Here is a 23,329-nt window from a genome sequence, read left to right on the forward strand (position 1 = left end):
TGGGTAAGGCCGCGCAGCCGCAAGTAGTGACAGGTACCCAAACCTCGGGTTTCTCATTTGCCTGTCGTAGGCCGGGGATCAGAGGCTGTGGGAGGGAGACCCGAGGAGGGAGGAGCGAGGCCAAGGGAGGAGGCGGGGCCGAGGGGAAGTGGGCAGGACCTGAAGGGAGGAGGCGGGGCCGAGGGGAAGTGGGCAGGACCTGAGGGGAGGAGGCGGGGCCGAGGGGAAGTGGGCAGGACCTGAAGGGAGGAGGCGGGGCCGAGGGGAAGTGGGCAGGACCTGAGGGGAGGAGTCAGGGCCGACAGGAAGGGGCAGGACCCCAGGGGGAGGCGGGGCCGAGGGGATGTGGGCAGGACAGAGGAGAAGCGGCAAAGGAGCCGAGGCAGGGAGTAACGGAACTGGATGAGGACAAGGGGTGGGAGCAGGACAGCACAGGATGACGAATCGCATAGAGGGGAGGAGGTAAGGCACACAGGGGTGGGGTGAAGTCAGGTCGGAAAAGGATGGAGAGGAGAGGAAGAGCGGTAGAGTGGGCGGGGACAGAGTGGAGAGAGGAGGCAGAAGCAAAATAAGCGGAACAGAGGCCTCAAGAGAGGCAGAAGACCTGGGCTTTTTGACTGTCTCAGCGCCACAGAAAAGAGCAACACCAGATCCCTTCCCGCTTTTTGCCTCCTTGACTTGCGGCCTGACCTTTACCCCTGACCTATATCCTGCCCTGTTGTTACTATATTATATTACTATTATTATTATTATTATTATTATTATTATTACTATTATTATTATTGCAGGCGACCTTGTGGGTCAACACAGGCCAGCTTGGTGGACGTGGGCTGCCCAATAGGTTCTTGCTATCCTGCTGTTGTTCATGACCAGGGCATGGACCTGAAAGCATTCAGAATCAGTATTCAGGTGCCAGCTGTGCCTGGGGCATCTGCACTCATGTGAGTCTGAGGCACTTCACCTGGCCTTTCACACTTAGCAGTTTCCAGGATTTGTGCTTGTAGTCTTAAGCGTGTCGGTAAAGAACCCGACAGCTGGCTGGACGTAGTGGTGTACTACTTTGATCCCAACCCTCAAGAGTCCAGGATCTCTAGGAATTCGAGGCCAGCCGAGGGTACCATAGTGAGATGCTGTCTCAGAAAAAAAAAAACAAAAACAAATCTGGCAGTTGAAAGGTGACTATATAAACAGTTACAGCTCCAAGAGAGGGAAGAAGGGAGGTCCAGAAGGCCGTTAGAGCTTTGTCCAGGGGTATGCTGAACTGGTGGATACCCAGTTCACACATGAGGCCTTAGAACATCAGCCGTGCGGACCTGGCTCACCAGCACCATGGCTTTCATTATGCTGAATCTATGCTCCATTTGGCAGGACATGGAACCCTTGGCTTTGCCCTGCCCATACAGCCCAATCTCCAGGCTTCCCCATAGTCCCCATACCTGCTGCAGTCAGGATGTTTGTTCTCTGGTGGAGACTCCTGAGGCCCGTTTCCTGTCTTTCCAAAAAGAACAGGTTGACGCACAGTGGAGACACAAAATTGGGGGTAGGGAGGATGACAGAAATATGAGGGGATTTCTTAAGTTTTGTAACTTCCTCATGTGTTTTGTAAGCCCAACTCCTTCCTCAGAGTAAACAGCAGCCACACCCACACAAGGCTTGAACTGTGCTTTTGATTATTACTGTATTGTACTATAATAATACTTGATCAGTCATCTTCTGTAAAGGCATCCAGCCTGTGGTCTGCAGTCTAAGGTCACACTGCAAGAAACCTTTCTGTGGCTGGGCAGTGGTGGCACACACCTTTAAACCCAGCACTCAGGAGGCAGAGGCAGGTGGATCTCTATGAGTTTGAGGCCAGCCTGGTCTACAAAGTGAGTTTCAGGATAGCCAGGTCTGTTACACAGAGAAACACACACACACACACACACACACACACACACACACACACACACACACACACGAAACACCTGCACAAGATAAACTTCCGTGTACACTTAAATAAAAATACCAGGTGTCCAGTGGCTGCTGGGGAAACCCTTTGTCTACAATGGGGCTGAGGGCCTGGACTGTGCAGGTGACTTCCTCATTTCAGAGGAAGGGACAAAGCTGACATTGTGCAATGCCTTAGCAGGCCCCAACCAAACTGAGGACTCAGGAACTAAGTGCTCATTACCACCACAGGGCTGATGACACTACCCTAGTCAATGGCTGGTTAGTGGGAATCTAGTCAATGGGAATGGCCAAAGGGTACTCAAGACTCCCGATGTTTAATTTGGGGGGCTTCAAAGGAGATCAAAGGTCACATGGGGTGAGCTACTAGGAAGAAATCAAGGCAATTATATACATTTTTGCCTCAGGCCTCCAACACCTGGACTTATAAGGGTTAAATGATGAGGAAAAGGAAGAATGCTGAGGAGAAGGAGGGTAGATTGAAAAGCAGGATGTGAGGAAGTAGGTAAAGAGGATGGGCCTGTGCCCAGAGACAGGATGTCACAGGGATGGTGCCATGTGTTTCAGGCAAGCTCTCTGGCACAGGTACCTCTTTGGGTCCTGTCTTAAAAATAAGTGGGATGTTAGTTTCATCTGACCAGGGTGGGAAAAACAGTTGAATGAAGGCTGTCTAGTACCAAAAGGTAGGTGACAGGTAGACAGAAAAGAGTCTATTTTGGAGGAGAGTTTAGTGTCATGGGATACCATAAAGTTATCTGTTGGGGGACCTCTTTCAGCCAATAGTCTTTGAGGTACCGGCCCTTTCTGGGCAGGGTCTCAGGTGCTATGTGCGTGCATGCGGACTGGGAGGTGAGCTCTCTTGGGTGGTGGTCTCAGAGATGCCAGCGCCTAAGGGCATTAAGACCTTGGTGGTTCTCTACCTTGCTTTGTCATTCATGACTGATTCCCCAATAAATACCTGACTTTCCTTTATCTGGGCTTGTGTGGGCCAGCTTCCGAGAGAGAGATCACCTCCCAGTCTGAAAGTAGCACCCGAGACCCTACCCAGAGGGGGTGGTCCCTCAAAGGCTGAGAGTTTCCACAACAGTTATCTTGTGCACCATCCACTAGTGCACACTTGGCATAGACAAAGAACAACACTGATGCCATCATCAGGGGCTAATGTCCACAAAAGTCCACTTGACAGTCTCCTCACTGGGTTGGTTGAGTAGACAGCACTACCCCTTCTGCACCCAGATCAGTGATGCAAAGAGAAAGGCACAGCAGTCAGGCATTCACTTTTTGAGACCTCAGAGGCTGAGGAGAGTTGGACCCAGCCTTGCCTAGGGCACAGATGTGTCAGGCTAAGGGAACAGTGGGTTCAGGAGTCTGGGCTGCACAGTCACCAGCTGTAATCTCACACCAGGAACTTTGTTCTCATAGAATTCCTGCCATATTCGCTAGTTCACATGGGGAACCTGAGGACAAATATCTTGTCCAAAATCACTCTGTGAGAAGAGGCAGAGGTGATAGGAGGCTGGCAACTCTGGGATCCTGAGTGGTAGGGAAGTCAACAGAGCACTCACTGGCAGTGCCAGGTTGCAGTGCGAATGAAGTGGCAAAGTGACAGCAATGGGACAGTGGGAGACAAAGGCAACAGTGAAGGGAGTAAGCTGGCCCCAGGCCTGTTCAGCTTCCTTCTGAACCTTTTGTGTCAGGCTCCCAGATACAGAGGTAGTTCCCTTTAGAGGCCAGGAGAATTGGAATCCTACTGCCATAGAGGGATAATTTCAGGCCACTAGCTGGAGGCAGCATAGACACATCAAAAGTGGGCCTAACATGCATGAGACACTCAGCTTGCCCATGTACACTTGGAACATGTGTACTGTCCACCACAGGCAGCAGGCCAGGTGACTTACACACAGGGTAGCCTGGCACCTCCAGTCACTCTTCAAGGAATGAGTAGTATTTAATGGTGAACATGAGCTGTGAAAACCAGTGCATTTTGCCTGGCCTCAAAGAGCCTGTACCTCAGGCCTTTCTTTGTATGCTGTTTGGCCAACACTGCTGCCCATGTTTAAAGTGGTGTGTTTTCAATGACTGCTAAAAGGTGGGCAGCGGCCTTGATGCTGGCAGAGAAGCAATCAACCTCCAGCCTTCCAAGTTAGACAGACTGCCCTAGTTCCATTGGGGCTCTGGGAATCAGGGCAGAAGCATATTAAGAAAGACATGGATTCTCAAAGACAGAAGGTAGTGTTGGGAGTATGGTCCACCTCCCTATTAATTCCCTCCAGTTCAGAATAACCTTGAGTGCTTTGTATTTTCAGAGGGAGTTGGGGAAGGTTAAAGGCTTGCAGTGGGTTTTTTGTCTGTGAAGAACACATTTACTTCAGGGAGAATGGGGGAGGATTAAGCTAGGCAAACCCATTTGCTCAGCCTGCCAATCACATGACAGCTTGCAAGAACAGGCTAGTCTCTTCAGAAAGGAGCACCGCTGAACCTGGGTAGATTGATTTGCTTACTAGCACCAAAGGGAGCCTTGGCCCAGTCAGAATGTACAGCATCTGAGGCTGAAAACTGGTTCTTTTATAACCTTTTAAAAGACTTTTTAAAAATTCACTTTTATTTTACTTGCATTGGTGTTTTGCCTGCATGTGTATCTGTGTGACATGTTGGATCCACTGTAACTGGAGTTACAGTTTTAAGTGGCCATGTGGGTGTTAGGAATTGAACCCAGGTCCTCTGGGAGGGCAGCTAGCACTCTTAACCCCTGACCCATCTCTCCAGCCCATCTCTTATAATCTTAAAACTCACTTAAGGTTAAAAACTGTGTCACTCAGCCTAGAACTATGCACTGCAGTAGACTGGACACTGGAGGAAAACAGTAGGTTAGTAAAAAGCACCCAAGCTTGGCTTCCAACAACACTAGTGTCAACGCTCACTCCTTCAAGATGTAGTGGCCTTTACCGACTGAGAGGGAAACGCTGCTTGGTCAGAAGGAAAGAGTGCATTTGGAGGGGTAGATCCTCGGATATTTTAGTGGGGAAACAGTAAGAGGAAGCCAAAGCAGCTGGTTGGTAGAGATGGCAGAGAGTTCCCAGATGCTGGGGGTGGGGGTGAGCCATTTGTCCTGGAAAACAAGTAGTTCAGCAGGCCTGAGATGTATAGCATATCATGAACTTCTCAGGAGCTGAACCCCCCTTTCCCCCTTTTTTTGAGACAGATTTTCTCTATTAATTATATTGCTTTAGCTGTTCTAAAACTTAGTAAGTGGACTAGGCTGATCCCAAACTCAAAGAGACCTATCTGCTTCTGTCTTCTGAGTGTTGGGGTTATAGGGTCTGTGCTACCATACTCAGCAAAAACTGACACTTTTGTAAGGGTCTCTCATGAGGTTATGTAACTGCTGAGTCAGCAATTGGGCCACACACTGAAAGGGACCCTCAAGTAATCACCACACCAGAGTCCCTCATGTCAAACTGCTTTATTACATCTTAAATAACAGTACAGTTTAATATAGTATCTATCTTGCATCCAGCCTCCTTGCAGTACACTGACTTTAAAATTAAATACAAAAGGTGAAAAGGTTATAGGGTGCAGAGAGCTCTACAGAGTTGTCTGGTAGGAAGAGAAGGGGGTTCGCTGTGTTCTCTTTGCCCAGGTCCAGGCCTACCGCAGTCACAGCAGTTTTGTACAGGACACTGCAGAAAACGGAATGGCAAAGCCACTACTGCTATGAGGAGTGCAGGATACAGGGGGAGGGGAGGGGAGAGGTGGGGAGGGGAGGGGAGGGGAGAGGAGGGGAGGGCCCACAGAACACTGCTGTCCAAACGCTGCTGCTGAACATGGCTTGAGATGATAACCACGAAGATCTGCAAGGTGTAAAACTTGTCGCCTCAGATGCAAAAGGCTGTTCCACGGAGGCAGGCTTCCAGGAAGTGGCAAAGAGGCAGCAGAGCAGCTTCCCCCTCCCCTCCTGAACCCAACAGCAGTCATTCCCAACAGGACTGTTTGTTTTGTTTATAAAGAAAACAGTGACTTATCCCACTATTCAAGCGTGTAAAGCGCTTGCTGCTTCCGATGTGTGCAGAGTAGCAACAGTAATGGACAAAGCCGCCATGGTTACAACTTGAAGAGGTTACTTCTTAAAAGAAAAGAACATCTAAGGACTGAGTCCTATATGCACTTTAGAGCATTTCTACAGCATGCGATTCTAAGAGTAAACCCACCCAATATGGCAAACAATCAAATTGTTTAAAATTTAACTTAGAAAGTCTGAGATCATTATTTTCAAAACATTTGATTTGTACATGGTTTCATACACAAACACCCAACTGGCTATCCAAGCACAGGACAGGCACCTCTCTGGAGAACAAGTCTCTGACAGCAGGGGCAGGGGCAGGACGGCTAGTGTCACGGGACCACAAACTTCCTCCAACATCACAGAAACCCCAGGTAAGAGCAGAAACTAGACAGTGAGGAGGACAAGTCAGGAGGGAAGGGTGCTGGGAGTAAGTACTGCTGAGCAAAGGGAAGGATTTCGATAAAGCATTCGCGGCCATCACAACATGTGCTTGGCTACTTTGCTTCTGAGTTTGTTTTCTTCCACTATGCTGTGTTTGTACGAAACAGTCATCTGTGACATGAGACAAAAAAAAGGGGGTGGGGGTGGGGGTGGGCAGGGAAAAGCTGTATCACTGACAAATCAGAGAATACCATGGGCTCTGGTTCTCTTAATTACTGAACATAAAGGAATATATTTAAGAAAGTAATGCGAATGCTTCCAAAGTCCTGCTACAAACGACTAGTATTTAGAAACAATTACAGATAAAGTCTTCAACTTGTTTTTCATAAATGCCACAGAATAGGATCACTGATCTAAAATGCAAAAGAACTAGTAAAGAGGCGTGTCTGTCTCACAATCACACTCAGGGTTACCTTCTGGTTAACATTTTTATTGTAGTATTTCCTTTTAAAATTTACTCAAGACAAAAAAAAGAAAACAAAGACAATGGCCCCGGAAGGAATGCACAATTTGTTTTAGTTTACAGCACAGAGATCCTTCTCTGAATGGGAGTTGTGCTCTTGGTTTCAGCAATAAGTGAAGGAAAAAAAGATGTTGCCCTTTTGAAGTTCTGAGGGGAGGTGTGGGTGTCCACGTTAGTACAGTTGGATAGGGTATGCTATCGCTGTGACGCTTCAGGGTTGGAATGGTCTTCCAGTCACCACGGTATCCACCTGCTGCTGTGAACAGAGCTTGGGGTCAGTACATAAGAAAAAAATCTGAGCTATTCCCACTATTTTCTCTGAATCACAGCTAAGGCCACCACATTACATTCACTACAATACCAAATCAATAACATCTCCGTTAATCTAAAACCCACACATGTAAACTTCGAGTCCTGAGAAATATGGTCAAATACCACTAATGGGTAACTACATTACCTACTGGCCTTAGTTCCAGATCTTGAGGAAGCTGTCCCAGGACCCTGTTGCCACAGCCATGCCATCATCAGTCACCCCCAAGCAGCTGACACGGTTGTCATGCCCAGCTAAAACACCTGGAAACAAAAACAGTATAATCATAAGAGAGCAAGGCAAGGGCACCACAGAGGAAGGTTTTGCCCAACTGGAAATTATCCTTAGGTCCATGTCCAAATCTGTTAAGAGAGCAACCAACCATACCATGTTCTTTTCTAACAAGAACATGGACATATGGTCAAGAGGGTAACAAGGGGACAGGCATAGGTAAGCACATGCACACAAATGCAGAGTAAGAAACCCAGACCCCCTTGTGCTAACTTCTGTACACTCACCTAAGCTTAAAATCACACAGAGAGCCTGGCAGTCGTGATGCACACCTTTAATACCAGCACCCGGGAGGCAGAGGCAGGGGGATCTCTGTGAGTTCCAGGCCAGCCTGGTCTATAAGAGCAAGTTCCAGGACAGCCTCCAAAGCCACAGAGAAATCCTGTCTTGAAACCCCCCCACCCCCCAAAAATACTTGTTACCCAAGTTTGAGCCAGGTGGTGGTGCATGCCTTTAATCCCAACACTCAGGAGGCAGAGGCAGGTGTATCTCTGTGAGTTTGAGGCCAGCCTGGTCTCCAGAGCAAGTGCCAGGATAGGCTCTAAAGCTAGGATAGGCAGAGAAACTCCTGCCTCGAAAAACAAAACAAACAAACATACAACAACAACAAAAAAAGACACAAAAAAAAAAGAGAAAAGAAGAAAAGAAAAGGGACCAAAGTTTGGGTCCTAGCACCCCAACACAGTGACTCATAACTATCTGTAATTCCAGTACCAGGGACCCAACATCCCATTTTCAACCTCTTCAGGTACTAGACACATACGAGTACATGCAAGCAAAACGCCACACACATAAATAAATCTTTTTGTTTTTTGTTTAAAAGTGTCCAAAATTAGTGTCCAAGAACACAGAAAGGCCATCAGGACACTGACCTGCTCTGTCAGCTTTGAGTGCATCCCAGACATTGCAGTTGAAGTCGTCGTACCCAGCAAGGAGGAGGCGGCCACTCTTGGAGAAGGAAACTGATGTGATCCCACAGATAATGTTGTCATGGGAGTAGGTCATGAGCTCTTGGTCTGCACGGAGGTCAAACAGCCTGCACGTAGCATCGTCTGAACCAGTGGCAAAGGCATTGCCATTGGGAAAGAACTAGAAAGAGAAGGAAAATCAAGACATATGTAAGTGTTACGGCCTGGGACAGGGGTCAACTAATGCAACACTTGCCTAGCACGTGGAAACACTGAAGGGGTGGGAAAAGTATAGTGTGGCTCTTGTCTGTTAGCAATCAATCACGGAACGGGGTGTACTGTCATGAGGGCATTGGGAACACAGGGAATTAAAGGTTAGCCTAAAGTATGTATCAAGTTCTAGCCCATGTACTGACAAAAAAGTGAATACTCAGTAAGAAAATGATGTCAATGCAGTTAATGGCATGGCTGCTGGGGAAAGGAAAACAGGTTGAGGTTCAAGCAAGAACAAGGGGTTGGCATCAAAGAGTGCATGCATGGGGCATAAACTAGGGGAGCACTGACACAGCGCTAATGGACTCTCAATGTCACCAAGGTAGACTTCAGTACAGAAAAGCCAGGAGAATGAGCCAAAGCTGAAGGATTTCTGTTCCCCGGCCACTTGTGAAGGAAGGAACAAATCCCTGTTCCAGCCAACCAGACTTATCCCTTCAGGAGGTGCTAGCAAAAAAGCAGGCTCTAAGTTTGCCATACCCTGGCTAGCAGAGGTTACATTGGTGTCTTCAGACTCTAAACTACCGGTCACTTTAGGGGAAGCAGAGCTGAGCAGTCTCATCAATGTCTGAAGCAAATGCATAGCACAGAACTCAGCTGGCCTCAAAGGTCAGGTCGGTGCTTCAGTTTAGTCTGTGACTCTGGTTGTATTTGCAAAGAAAAGGACAAACTAGGTATAGCAGCAAAGGCCTGTAATCTCAGAGCTGGGGAGGACTTTGAGTTTCAGAACAGCCAGTGCAAATTACTAGACCCTGCCTCAAAATAAACACAAACAAAAAACATTTAAAAACAAACACCCTCCCCTTTTTTTTTAAGGGACTAGAGAGATAGCTCAGCCCTTAAGAGCATTTATTTACTACTCTTGCTGAGGACACAAGTCTGGTTCCTACTACCAACATCATGTGGCTACTAACAGCCTATTAACTCCAGCTCCAGGGCACCCAACACCCTTGTCTGGACTCTGTGGGCACCTGCACTCACAAATGGACATACCTCCACACAGATATACACATATACATACATTCAAAATATTTATTTTTAAATTATGTATTTTATTTATTTTTTATGTGTATAGGTGTTCTGCCTGCATCACATGGGTACAATTGGACTTGAGTTGCAGATCACTGTGAGTCACCATGTGGGTACTGAGAGTCAAACCCAGGTCCTCTGAAGAGCAGCCAGCACTCTTAGCTGCTTTTAAGGCATTTGTGGTGGTTTGAATGAGAATGGTCCCCACAGGCTCACATGTTTGAATACTTGATCACTGGTGGAACTGTTTGGGAAGGACTAAAAGGCGTGGCCATTGTTGAAGGTTTCAGGTTTCAAAAGTCCAAGCCATTCCTAGTAAGTTCTCCCTCCCTCCCTCTCTGCCTCATGGTGGATATAAGCTCTCAGCTACTTGTCCAGCACTGTGCTTGCCTGCATGTTGCCATGGTCCCCACCATGATGGCCAGAGACTCACCCTCCGAAACTGTAAGCCTCCGTTAAAATGCTGTCCTGTAAGTTACTAAGACAACAGAAAAATAACTAAGTTGTTATCTCTCTAGCCCCTAAAAAAATAAATCTTAATAATAATAATTTTTAAAAAGTAAGATCTGATGTAGATATAATTTAAACTCACACATATGGCATTGATGTCAGACTCGTGTCCCGTAAAGGTCTGCCGGCACATCCCTTCTCGGACATCCCAGAGCTTGGCTGAAGCATCACAAGCACCAGAGACAAACAGTCTGGTGTCAGGAGCGAGAGACAGGCTCATGACATCTCCAGTGTGTCCAGTAAATGTTGTTGTCTGCTGGCCGGTCTCAATGTCCCACAGGGCACTGGAGCAGGAGCAAATGACAAGAAGGTAACAGCCACACATCTGGGACCACCATACATCTAAAACAATACCCTCTATATTACCGAGGATCACAGATGACCTCTGTGCCATTTACTCTATAATAAGATTTTATTCAGGAAGAACAAAGCAAAGGAAAGAAACAACTATATGAATGAGTATATGTCCTTTCATGGCAGGGAATGTGAGGTTATAGCACACATGCACATTTATGGGTAGTTTGTGGGCATAAAGTGCTAAGGCCTGAAAGAGAAGAGCCTGTTTCACCTGTATTACTCCCTCTGTGCTCTCATCTCCCACCTTCCAAGAAACCAGGGAGGAAATGTTAGTTAAATAAATGCATAGAACAACTGTGATGCCCACAACTCCCCTTCCTGAGGAGCCATAAACCAAAGATGGTCTTCATGAATGCCCATTCTTGTCAACCTCACCAGAAAGCCTGGCTCAGCCTAGCAACAATAATCCAATCAGCCAATTTCAACATAATCACTACAGGCTTTACTAGGCATGAGGGACATAGGAAGGGAATGCACATGCCTTTAATCCCAGCAGTCTCTCTGTGAGTTCAAGGCCAGCCTGGTCTATAAGAGCTAGTTCCAGGACAGCCTCCAAAGCCACAGAGAAACCCTGTCTTGAAAAAAACAAAAATAAATAAATAAAATTACTGCTACTGAGTCGGGTGTTGGTGGTGCACACCTTTAATCCCAACACTCGGGAGGCAGAGGCAGAGGCAGGCAAATCTGTGAGTTTGAGCCCAGCCTGGTCTACAGAGCGAGTTCCAGGATAGGCTCCAAAGCAATAAAGAGAAACACTGTCTCGAAAAAAACAAAAACAAAACAAAAAAATAAGTAACTGCTATTGATACCCATGCATGCCTCTAATGACCAGCAAAATCCACAATGTCAGTTTAATTCTAAAATTACTCTCTTAAAATAACTATCTGGTCATTTCATTATTGAACAAAGGGAAAAACTATTTGAGTGTGTTTCCATCTACTAGTAAACAAATATTCTAAAGTAATGAAATATGACAGAGCTGCTGGTTGAAAGCTGTACTCATGTTCACAATACACTGAGCTGGCTTCAGAGTGAAACAGAAGAATCCCACAGAGCTAAAAAACCTCATATACACAAGTATGGAAAACAAAAGAAAAGCAGGTACTGGATATACAACTATAGTCTAAATACCTGCAGTTCTTTGTTCTAAACTAAACTTTGTATACCTATAGACAATACAATTAATTACTCATTGCTACTTTGTGTTTCTACTCACCAACTATAATCAAAATCAAGACAGTCTTTTTGGTTTTATTTTTTTCAACACAGGGTTTTCTCTGTGTAGTTCTGGCTGTCCTGAAACTTGCTCTGTAGACCAGACTGGCCTCAAACACTCAGAGATCTGCCTTGCCTCTGCCTCCCAAGTGCTGGGATTAAAAGTGTGTACCACCGGCTCAAGATAGTCTTAACTAGTGAAGAGAACCGTCTTCCAGAAGTCTTACCCTAGTAGTGTGAACAAGAACAATGAATCTCAGCCGGGTGGTGGTGGTGCACGCCTTTAATCCCAGCACTCGGGAGGCAGAGGCAGGCGGATCTCTGTGAGTTCGAGACCAGCCTTGTCTACAAGAGCTAGTTTCAGGACAGCCTCCAAAGCCACAGAGAAACCCTGTCTTGAAAAACCAAACCAAACCAAACAAAACAAAAGAACAATGAATCTCAGGCCTCATTCTCTGTCTTGCCAGGTACTCACCATGTGGTGTCTCCAGAGCTGGTGACTATTTGATTGTCATCCAGGAACCGGCAGCAGGACAGATAACCTGGAAAAGAAGAGGCCCAAGTGAAGACTCAAGTTTAGCAAGTCCAGTCCTATGATCTCAATGTAAAAACTATGGACAGGTGCGCTGACTATCACAGTGTGGGTGAAACTACAGCTGGACAGAATCAATACCAGGACAATGGGACAATACATGCATATAGAATCTTGGATCTGCCTTTCTATATATTAAGGTAGGGATTTCCCTTTCCTTTTATACTCATTTGTTTGCCAGCTGGGACACAAAGGAGCCTAGAGCCCAATGGAAAGAGAGACAATAATGGAATCAGGGTAGAAAGGGCTTACAAGCCAACCAAGGGGAACAGGAAAAGATGGCGGAATAGGCAGCCCCATGGCAAGAACACTGCAAGTATCCAGTGGGGAGGACACAGAGTTGGCAAGGAAAAGCTATGTTTCTGTTGACACTCACTGGAAGGATTTCCTGGAAGCTGTGAATGGAGCAGGGACAGTGATACCTTGTCCCAAAATGAAATACAAATTTTGAGGAAGAGATAAAAATAAATCACTGAAAGTAAAGGAGGCTGATAATCTGAAAGTCACTTAGTTCACTAAAGAGTGTGTGTGTGTGTGGTGTGTGTGTGTGTGTGTGTGTGTGTTACATAAAGTCATACAAGAGTGTGTGTGTGTGTGGTGTGTGTGTGTGTGTGTGTGTGTGTGCTGGAATGACTTGGAAGGGTGTGTGTGTGTGTGGTGTGTGTGTGTGTGTGTGTGTGTGTCTGACAAGCCAGTGGGAGTGTGTGTGTGTGTGTGGTGTGTGTGTGTGTGTGTGTGTGTGTGCCCAGTTGTGACTTTCAGGTGTGTGTGTGTGTGGTGTGTGTGTGTGTGTGTGTGTGTGCTAAGGTCACTAGTACCCATGTGTGTGTGTGTGTGGTGTGTGTGTGTGTGTGTGTGTGTGATAAATAATATAAAATATCCGTGTGTGTGTGTGTGGTGTGTGTGTGTGTGTGTGTGTGTGTTTAGCTACTCACTTCACCAGTGTGTGTGTGTGTGGTGTGTGTGTGTGTGTGTGTGTGTGGGCAAATTGTGACCCTCTTGACCAGAATATTCCAGCAAAGGCTATTATACTCAAGTTATTGAGGAGGCCACTTTGAGCCCGTGTGTGTGTGTGTGGTGTGTGTGTGTGTGTGTGTGTGTGTTGAGATCAATCTGTGTCTTGTGTGTGTGTGTGTGGTGTGTGTGTGTGTGTGTGTGTGTGTAATTTTCAAATATATATTGGTGTGTGTGTGTGTGGTGTGTGTGTGTGTGTGTGTGTGTGATCATCATCATCATAATTATGTGTGTGTGTGTGTGGTGTGTGTGTGTGTGTGTGTGTGTGCTTTGGAGCCTATCCTGGCAGTGTGTGTGTGTGTGGTGTGTGTGTGTGTGTGTGTGTGTGCTCTATATGCCCTGATAACTGTGTGTGTGTGTGTGGTGTGTGTGTGTGTGTGTGTGTGTGTCCTCAGGAAGGAATGTACAGTGTGTGTGTGTGTGGTGTGTGTGTGTGTGTGTGTGTGTGATCTTGGTTTCATACATAACGTGTGTGTGTGTGTGGTGTGTGTGTGTGTGTGTGTGTGTGTCACAGCACTACGGAGACAGGTGTGTGTGTGTGTGGTGTGTGTGTGTGTGTGTGTGTGTGAGCAACACGAAAGAAGGCAGGTGTGTGTGTGTGTGGTGTGTGTGTGTGTGTGTGTGTGTGTTAAGTACAGCATCAACTCCGTGTGTGTGTGTGTGGTGTGTGTGTGTGTGTGTGTGTGTGAGCACCATTTTGTGGAGATGGTGTGTGTGTGTGTGGTGTGTGTGTGTGTGTGTGTGTGTGATGATCTTTCCAAGATGCTGGTGTGTGTGTGTGTGGTGTGTGTGTGTGTGTGTGTGTGTGGAGAATGGTAAACAGAAAGTGTGTGTGTGTGTGTGGTGTGTGTGTGTGTGTGTGTGTGTGGTACAGTAGCCCACACTTTTGTGTGTGTGTGTGTGGTGTGTGTGTGTGTGTGTGTGTGTGAAGTTCCAGGCTAGCACCTGATCTACAGAAGGTGAGGAAGAAACTCTCAGATAGTTCAGGCTAGTTTCAAACTGACTATAGTGTGTGTGTGTGTGGTGTGTGTGTGTGTGTGTGTGTGTGATCTCCTAAATGCTCAGATTGTGTGTGTGTGTGTGGTGTGTGTGTGTGTGTGTGTGTGTGAGATCAAACCTAGGGCTTCAGTGTGTGTGTGTGTGGTGTGTGTGTGTGTGTGTGTGTGTGCTGTTTTCCCAGCTCCTAAAGTGTGTGTGTGTGTGGTGTGTGTGTGTGTGTGTGTGTGTGATTTAACTCTATTCTGTGTGGTGTGTGTGTGTGTGGTGTGTGTGTGTGTGTGTGTGTGTGAATATGACATATAGACAGCGGTGTGTGTGTGTGTGGTGTGTGTGTGTGTGTGTGTGTGTGTACTGGTCGCAATAAAAGGAGTGTGTGTGTGTGTGGTGTGTGTGTGTGTGTGTGTGTGTGCACCTAATATCAGCACTCAAGTGTGTGTGTGTGTGGTGTGTGTGTGTGTGTGTGTGTGTGAAGAAATAATTAAATTCACAGTGTGTGTGTGTGTGGTGTGTGTGTGTGTGTGTGTGTGTGCAACGTATAAGAGTATACACGTGTGTGTGTGTGTGGTGTGTGTGTGTGTGTGTGTGTGTGTATGCCTAATAACTAGAGAAGTGTGTGTGTGTGTGGTGTGTGTGTGTGTGTGTGTGTGTGAAAGCACTGGCTCTAATTTTGTGTGTGTGTGTGTGGTGTGTGTGTGTGTGTGTGTGTGTGGTAAGATATTATTTTTAAAAGTGTGTGTGTGTGTGGTGTGTGTGTGTGTGTGTGTGTGTGGAATGAAAATGGCCCCCATGGTGTGTGTGTGTGTGGTGTGTGTGTGTGTGTGTGTGTGTGTGGATTACATGTAGCCTTGGGTGTGTGTGTGTGTGGTGTGTGTGTGTGTGTGTGTGTGTGGATGCTCAAGCCAGGCCCACGTGTGTGTGTGTGTGGTGTGTGTGTGTGTGTGTGTGTGTGGATCCAGCTACCTGTCCAGCGTGTGTGTGTGTGTGGTGTGTGTGTGTGTGTGTGTGTGTGAATGCTCTAAACCTCTGAACGTGTGTGTGTGTGTGGTGTGTGTGTGTGTGTGTGTGTGTGTGCTGTGGACTTGATGTCTCGTGTGTGTGTGTGTGGTGTGTGTGTGTGTGTGTGTGTGTGGGCACATGTCTTTAATTCCAGCACTCCGGAGGCACATCACACTCAGCTTTCTTTTTCTTTTAGACTTTTAAAAATTAAATATCATACTTTTTTTTTTTTTTTTTTGCGACAGGATTTTATGTAGCTCAGACTGCCCTGAATCTCATTTACGTAGTCAACTGTGAATTCTCGATCCTTCTATTTCCACTTCATGAGTGATGGGATTACAAGAAAACACCATTACACCCGGTTTTATGGTGCTGGAATGTAACCTAGGGCTTTGTGCATGCTAGACAAGTACTAAGTACTCTACCAACTAACTACATTCCCAACCCCTAGAACAGTAATTTAAATACAACTGATCAAATCTATAGGAAGTCATGCCTGTAGGGATTTTGCCATTTAAGTTCTTTTATTTGAGAAGGAAGAGATCTAAAATCAGTAGCTTAAGCTTCTACCTAAGAAGCCAGAATATTAATATTAAGAAAGCATCCCCCCTGCCGGAAGGTGGTGGCACACGCCTTTAGTCCCAGCACTCGGGAGGCAGAGACAGGCGGATCTTTTTGAGTTCGAGAGAGTGAGTTCCAGGACAGGCTCCAAAGCCACAGAGAAACCCTGTGTCCAAAAACAAAAACAAAACAAAAAACAAAAAAGAAAAAAAAAAGCATCCCCCAAAGTAAGTAGTAATTAACACTGGCAGAGTACCTAACTAACCTGGCCCAAACTAACTCTTCTACCAGAATTGTAAGGACTTAAAAGCAATGTTCTTCATGAGTCAATTGTGAACAATCATTTGCTTAAGTATGAAGAGAACCCCGGTGGTGTATTGTCAGTAAGGCACCAAGAAACAGGCTTTTTGAGGACAGAAAATATAGCCATAAAGAAAACACTATGATGGGGCCTTCTCCTTTGGAAATGCAATGTGTTTAAAATGCAATAAGAACTATTTCCTGCCAAAACAATATGCACCCAACACTTCAATATTGATTACATTCAAAAGACCTGAATGGACTCTCTTCTTTGTCTTCTAAAAGAGTACCAGCCAGTCCATAAACAGAAAAGGCTGTGCACGTGAACACATGATTAGGAGACTGCTTGTGTTAAGGTCTAAGGATGGAACGCAGGCAGTTTAAAACAGGACTGAAAGCTCATTTGCTGATAAACAAGAGTGGTGGCTGCTAACTGCTCAAAGAGAACAAAGTAGCTGGGGATTTGGAAACTGGCTTAAGTAGCAATTCATAGGTTTCTTAAAATTAAGACATATTGGATCTGGTTTGGCTTCACTTTCAAAAAATTTCTGACCCTTACCATGACTTTTATTTGAACCATAATCAACAAATTGAAGCAATACTATGTACCCTGTAAGCAGCTCATGTTATTAGAAAGCTAAGATGAAGCTGGGCGTTGGTGGTGCACGCCTTTAATCCCAGCACTCAGGAGGCAGAGGCAGGCAGATCTCAGTGAGTTTGAGGCCAGCCTGGTCTCCAGAGCAAGTGCCAGGACAGCCTCCAAAGCTACACAGAGAAACTCTGTCTCAACCCCCCCCCCCAAAAAAAGAAAGCTAAGATGAGATGTGTACCTGTATGTCCAGCCAGCTCACGACTCACACGCACATTCCCTTCACGGGTTTTCAGATTGTAAATGGAGCAGATGTTATCCAGGCCACCACAGGCCACGTAATTCCCAGAAGGAGCATATGCACAGGTCATGACCCAAGAAGAGCGCAGAGGGATGGCATGAACCTAAATAACAAGAACACAGACAGGCAACACTATTAAGTTCAAGAAAATGTAACTTACAGCTGGGTGTGGTGGTACATGCCTTTAATCTCAGCATTAAAGAGGTAAAGGTAGGTGAAGATGAGTTTGAGGCCAGCTAGGAGTACATAGTGAGAATTTCTCAAAAACAAAATATCAACAAAAATTAACTAGTAGATGGGTGTGAAGACATACACCATTGAATCGAGCACTTACAAGGCTAAGAGAGGAAGAACAAGAGGTTTTATTTATGTTTTGTTTTTCTTTTTGGTTCTGAGTGTTGAAATTAGAGCCTTGACCACTGGTCAAGTATTCTGTATCACCGTTCCTGGCGACAAGTTTGTGACACCCTGGGCTATATATTGTGACATTCTATCTCAAAAGAAAAAAAGCAGCAAATTATTTTTTTCATATTTTGAATGGTTTAAGGAAAGAAGGGTGTTAATATGATTTTTAAGGACTTACTTAGTTCTCCCTTTAATTCTATCAAAATGGACATAAGTTTAAAAAAGAGCCAGGCTTAGAGATTCATGTTAATCCCAGCACTAAAAAGGCTGAGGCAGGAAAATAACTGCAAACCTAAAATCATCTTAAGAGACAGTAACTGATTCATATTCATTCATTCATTCATTCATTCATTCATTCATTCATTCATTCATTCATTCATTCATTCTCTCTCACACTCATTCACACACACATACAAACACTGAAATAACCAAGCTGTACATTGGTGTCAGTGTCTGTCTGTCTGTCTGTCTGTCTGTCTGTCTGTCTGTCTCTCTCTCTCTCTCTCTCTCTCTCTCTCTCTCTCTGTGTGTGTGTGTGTGTGTGTGTGTGTGTGTGTGTGTGTGTGTGTGTGTGTGTGTGTGTGTGTGTATACAGGCATATGCCAGAGCAGGTGGATATGGAGGTCTGTTGGGACTCTTGCCTGACCACTCTCAACCTTATTCTTTGAGACAGGGGATTCTTTGTCTCTGTCTTCCAAATGCTGGAATTACAGACTGGCTACCACACTCACTCAGCATTTAAGTGGGTTCTGTTTTTTGTTGATTCTATTTTTTTGTGTAAGGTCTCATGTAGTTCAGGCTGGCTTCAACTTTACTATGTAGATAAGGGAGTGAAGATTTAATCCAGAGGTCTGTACCTATCAGGCAAACATTCTACCTATTATCTGTCTTCTCTTTTTCTTTCCATCCTGTTCCACCCCTTTGGTGGTATCTTACTATGTAACCTAGGGTGGATCTGACAACCTACCTTGGCCTCCTGAGTAACTAGAATTACACTTTTATCACTGTGCTGGGTTACCTTTTGTTCTTACTTTTTGTAGTTCTGGGAACTATGTCCAACAGGCAAGTACTCTACTACTGAACTACATTCCCAATCCCCAACTAAATTTTCAAGTATAGTGTTTTAGATTATATTTTGTTTTTAACTCACAAAGCAAACTACTAACTGAATGGAATCTACATTTCAGAATTCTAGAAATAGGAACCACAGCATAATCATGTGTCAAGCACAAGAGCCCAGCAGCACGAGCTTTCCCATAACCCTCTGTTCAGTAATGAGGACATCATCACTGAACAAAAACTTTGGAGTTGGCATGAGCAGACTTGTAAGTGTTCCAGGGAAGAATTTTTCATTGCTCACCTTGTTTGTGGTGTAGCTGTCCCAGATGATGAGTTTTCCATCCTGAGAGGCGCTGACAAGAAGCCTGGAGAAAAGATAAAGGAAACACAAATCTTGGTGATGTCCAACTAGAGCTTTCTTTTTCTTTTTCTCCTTCCTTCCTTCCTTCCTTCCTTCCTTCCTTCCTTCCTTCCTTCCTTCCTTCCTTCCTTCCTCCCTCCCCCCACCCCCTCCCTCCCTCCCTCCCTGACAGGGTCTCTCTGTGTAATAGCCCTGGCATCCTGGAACTTGATTTCCAGCCCAGGCTGGCCTCAAACTCACTGAGATCCTCCTACCTCTGCCTCCCAATTGCTAGGCTAAAAGGCGTGTGCCACCACCACCTGGCCAAGGTTTCTTTTTTATTCCAAGTTTAAATTAGATACACAGATCAGTACACAGCCTAAGTAGTACCAAATATTTAAGATACAGTTTTGTTCCATCTGATACAAAGAAAGCCTGAATATTATGGGAAAAGCTTGAAACACTCCTCACTCAGGAACCATTTTAAATACCCTGTCCTGTTTTGCTGTTGTAGAGTCACCTAAAGAAGAGTAGACTTCGACTGATTAATAATTGTTTACTGTGGGCAGTGCTGCTCTTGGGCAGGTGGTCCTCCATGGCATAAGAAAGCAGGCTGAGTAAGTCCTTTGAGGCCTCTGCTTCAGTTATTGCTTGCAGTTTTCTGCCCTGTCTTCGTTCATGATGGACTACAACTACAAGCTGAGATAAACTCTTTACAAGTTGCTTTTGCTCGTGGTGTTTAATTGCACCAATAGAAAGCAAACTGAAACACACCCGACGAGCTGGGATTGTAGTATATGTTGTAATCCAAGAATGTGGGAAGTAGAGACACCATGAGGTCAAGGCCAGACTTGACTATGTAACAAGTTTCTATGCCCCAAAGCCAAAGGAAAACAAACAAGTATCACAAAACTTCCCAGATTGAGATCAAATTAGAATGCTAGTCTCTAAAAAACTAAGGAATCTCCACCTTCAAGGTAGTAAGATGACAAATGACAGAATTGTACATGGCCAGGCAGAAGTGACTACCATCTATCACCAATTAATTATGAATTGCTCGTGACTCTGGCCTGGTTCAGGGCAGCTGTGCTAAGTTTGAAATCTTCTGTTCTCTGTATTTGCAGAATTAAGGAAAGTTACTATAAAAGGTAAACATGACTAGCAGGCAAAGAAATCTAAATTATCTAGAAAGCAATCTGGGTGAGAGCAATTCCGGGAGAGGAATTCCTGGAGGTTCTTCCAGGTTCACAGAGATATTTTTCAATGTGATAGTGACATACAGGTTTTAATTTCAAAATTTTAATCAAAGCATATATATTTATAGTCTAGACATTTCAGCTACAAGTATATCTGGGCATATTTGGATTTTTAAAACTGATCAAAGACTTGAGGTAAAACTCAGACACATCATTCTGAGCCCTTTGACACTTTTAATCAAACTGTGCTTATTTGTTTATTTATCTCTCTATTATGTAGCTGACTGTCCTGGAACTTACTATGTAGACCAGGCTAACCTCAAACTCACAGAGACTAGTTGTCTGCCTCCAAAGTGCTTGCATTACAGCTGTCCACCATCACACCCTGCCAAGCCATGTTTTGATATATAAACTTCCTTTATAAAAAACAACACATATGAAACAAGGTATAAAAACCCTTTCAACCCTTTGTCACAAAATTTATCACAGAACTGGGCACAGGCACCACGCCTACTGCTTTTCAGTTCTAGAGATTGAATTCAGTTTCTTGCACAGTAAATTGTATTTCACCAATGAATTGCACCTTAGCCCTCTGGAGCTGTGAGCATATAAGGCAAACCATCTCTCTACCTCCTTAGATGACTCTTTTGTGTTTTCTGGAGATAGGGTACTGTGTAGCCAAGGCTGACAGATATTCAAGCTCGCTTTCTACCGTGCTTAAAGTCTACTCCTCCCCCCATGTTCAGTCACCACACCTAGGGTGCTTTCAACCCCTTCCTTCCACAGGACAGTATAGGGCCCCTCTGCTGCTCTACTTCTGCCTGGGCTTTTTAAGGCTCTGAGCAAGGGTATTAAGAGACATCTATAGTAGCTCATCCTCTGAGTTAAGGGGTCACCTTCAGATAGTTTAATAATTGCTGACTCAGTGAGGAATTAAGACAATGCTAAGCAGTGAGCTGATCCTCCAGAAGGTGAAAGAAGACACACATTCTAATCTCAGGTCATGTAACTTGGAGGAACCAACTCAGTTCACTGTGCTGTCTGAAGTCTTTCCCATTCTATCCTCTATCAGAGATAGAAACTGGGAACCGACCAAATAGCTGCCTGGAACAGAAATTGGCAATCACATCCCGAACCCCTCATATCTTCTTCAGTTATTCAGAGGAGGACCCACCCAACTAGACTTCACCGGACTCTGGGAAGCAGAGAGGGAGATAAAAACCCAAAGGACTGGGAAAGTATTATTATTACTATTTTTAGTAGTAGTAGTAGCATTACAAGTTGAATTTTAGGGCCTGCAAGATGGCTCAGCAGGTAAGTGTCTGTCAAGCAAGCCTCCATTAAATGTGATCCCCTGAGCCAGGTGTGGTAGCAGTTGCATGCCTTTAACTCCAGCACTCAGGAGGCAGAGGCAGGAGGATCTCTGAGTTTGAAGCCAGCTTGGTCTACAGAGCAAGTTCCAGGACAGCCAGTGCTACACAGAGAAACCCTATCCAGAAAAAAACCAACCAACCAACCAACCAACCAACCAACCAACCAACCAACCAACCAACCAACCTCCAAAACAAAATAATTAATGCCCGGAACCCGGATGGAGACAGAGAAGAACTGATTTTTGGTGGTGTCCTGTGATCTCCACATACGTGCTCCTTCCCCCATCATATATCATACACACAGAGTTGAATTTTAGTATAAATTAACATTCTGATAAACATATTACAAACATATACACACACACATATACAACGTGCATCTCTATACAGAAGCCAAAGGAAGCAGGTTGGTTGTCCAGCTCTACCACTCTGCGTTATTCCTTCAAAGCAGACTCTCACTGAACCTAGAGATCATTTTTCAGGTAGGGCCAGTGATCCCAAGCATTCTAGCTCTACCCCACTGCAGCACTAGTTTACAAGTACCTGTCCATGACCAGTTTTTACATGTGTGCTAGGGATCTAAACTCAGGTCAGAGACCTCCTCCCAGTCCACGCATGTACAAAATCAAATTTCCAGTTACCACAATGAACAAAGATGCAGTCACAAACTGCAGCTTTGAATCATATAAAAAATTCTTGTCAGCAACTTTCTTTTTCTTTCCTTTTTGATACAGTTTCAATATGCAGCCCGGGCTGGTTTGAACTCCCTATGTAGACTAGGTTGCCCTTGAACTCACAGAGATCTACTTGCCTCTACTTGCTAAGTACTGGGATTAAAGACATTTACCATCATACCTAGTTCAATAACCTTTTACTATGAAGGTAAAAAAATATAAAGATGATGTAAGGGGAAGGGGAAATACATATTCAGAACACCTCCCCCAAAAATAGCTATTTTTGATTTTAAGATGCAACCACTGACTAGCCAGAAAGTATGGTCCTCTAACACAACCCCTAAACACTGTTTGGAAGTTTTTATTTGCATTTTGAGACAGGGTTTCATGTAGCCCAAGCTGCCCCAGAAGTTGCTATGTAGCTGAGACTAATCTTGAGCTTCTGTGATTTCCCCCTGCCTGCACCTCTTGAGTTCTGTGATTCCAGGTATGCAAAATACTAACAATATCCCATGCTAGGCAAGCACCCAGCTTAACAGCTCCAGTTTATTGATAGACTGGTCTTTTGAGAGTCACAGGATTATGCTGTCTAGTTCAAAGACCAATAGTGAAACACATGTCATACTCCCTGCATATCCCCCAAGAAAGAGAACAGACTAAAAACCATCCATGAGCCTTTCTTGTTCACAAAAATATCAGGATCCTAAACCTGGGGTCCTTCTGACCCATGGTTTTCAAGGCACTCATGCTTAAGACTGGATGAAAAATAAGGCTTCGTGTGTCCTTTACTGCTTAGGCCACATCCTGTTCTTAGATCTCTGAATATACCTGCCTGCAGCACACAATTACCTTTCCAGACACTCCATCCAGAGCTTAACTGCTGAAGGATGATACAGTGCCTCAAAGGACTAATGCACAGCTATCATAATGTTCTCACACATGGAAGAAAAGCTACAGAGATCGCAACCTGTCTGTTACCTTTGATAATGCAAAAGCTCAGTACTGATGGACTGATCAGTAAAAATATTTTCTTTCATTTCATACTTAATTTTATACATCTTTAAAGGGTCACTTTGAATTTAACCATTTTCTAAATTTACTTATTTTGAATGATCGTGATTTG

General features: G+C 45.0%; 1 protein-coding gene and 1 long non-coding RNA gene across 2 annotated transcripts in view; one reads left to right on the plus strand and one right to left on the minus strand.

The window, feature by feature from the left end:
* Positions 1–18: 18 nt before the first annotated feature.
* On the plus strand, positions 19–9,786 carry LOC118238272. The gene is made up of 3 exons (XR_004768077.1): positions 19–33; positions 8,339–8,633; positions 9,772–9,786. It is a non-coding gene; the product is annotated as an uncharacterized LOC118238272 (long non-coding RNA).
* The window catches only part of Gnb1 (G protein subunit beta 1), a 31,449-nt gene continuing 15,058 nt past the window's right edge, over positions 6,939–23,329 (minus strand). Inside the window, 7 exon segments of the mRNA NM_001246701.1 lie at positions 6,939–7,170; positions 7,372–7,487; positions 8,388–8,604; positions 10,318–10,519; positions 12,283–12,349; positions 17,100–17,262; positions 18,925–18,988. Coding sequence (NP_001233630.1) covers positions 7,381–7,487; positions 8,388–8,604; positions 10,318–10,519; positions 12,283–12,349; positions 17,100–17,262; positions 18,925–18,988 — 820 coding nt within the window. The 3' untranslated portion in view covers positions 6,939–7,170; positions 7,372–7,380.

Source organism: Cricetulus griseus, chromosome 2, assembly GCF_003668045.3.
Source record: "Cricetulus griseus strain 17A/GY chromosome 2, alternate assembly CriGri-PICRH-1.0, whole genome shotgun sequence".
In the NCBI taxonomy this organism is placed as follows: domain Eukaryota; kingdom Metazoa; phylum Chordata; class Mammalia; order Rodentia; family Cricetidae; genus Cricetulus; species Cricetulus griseus.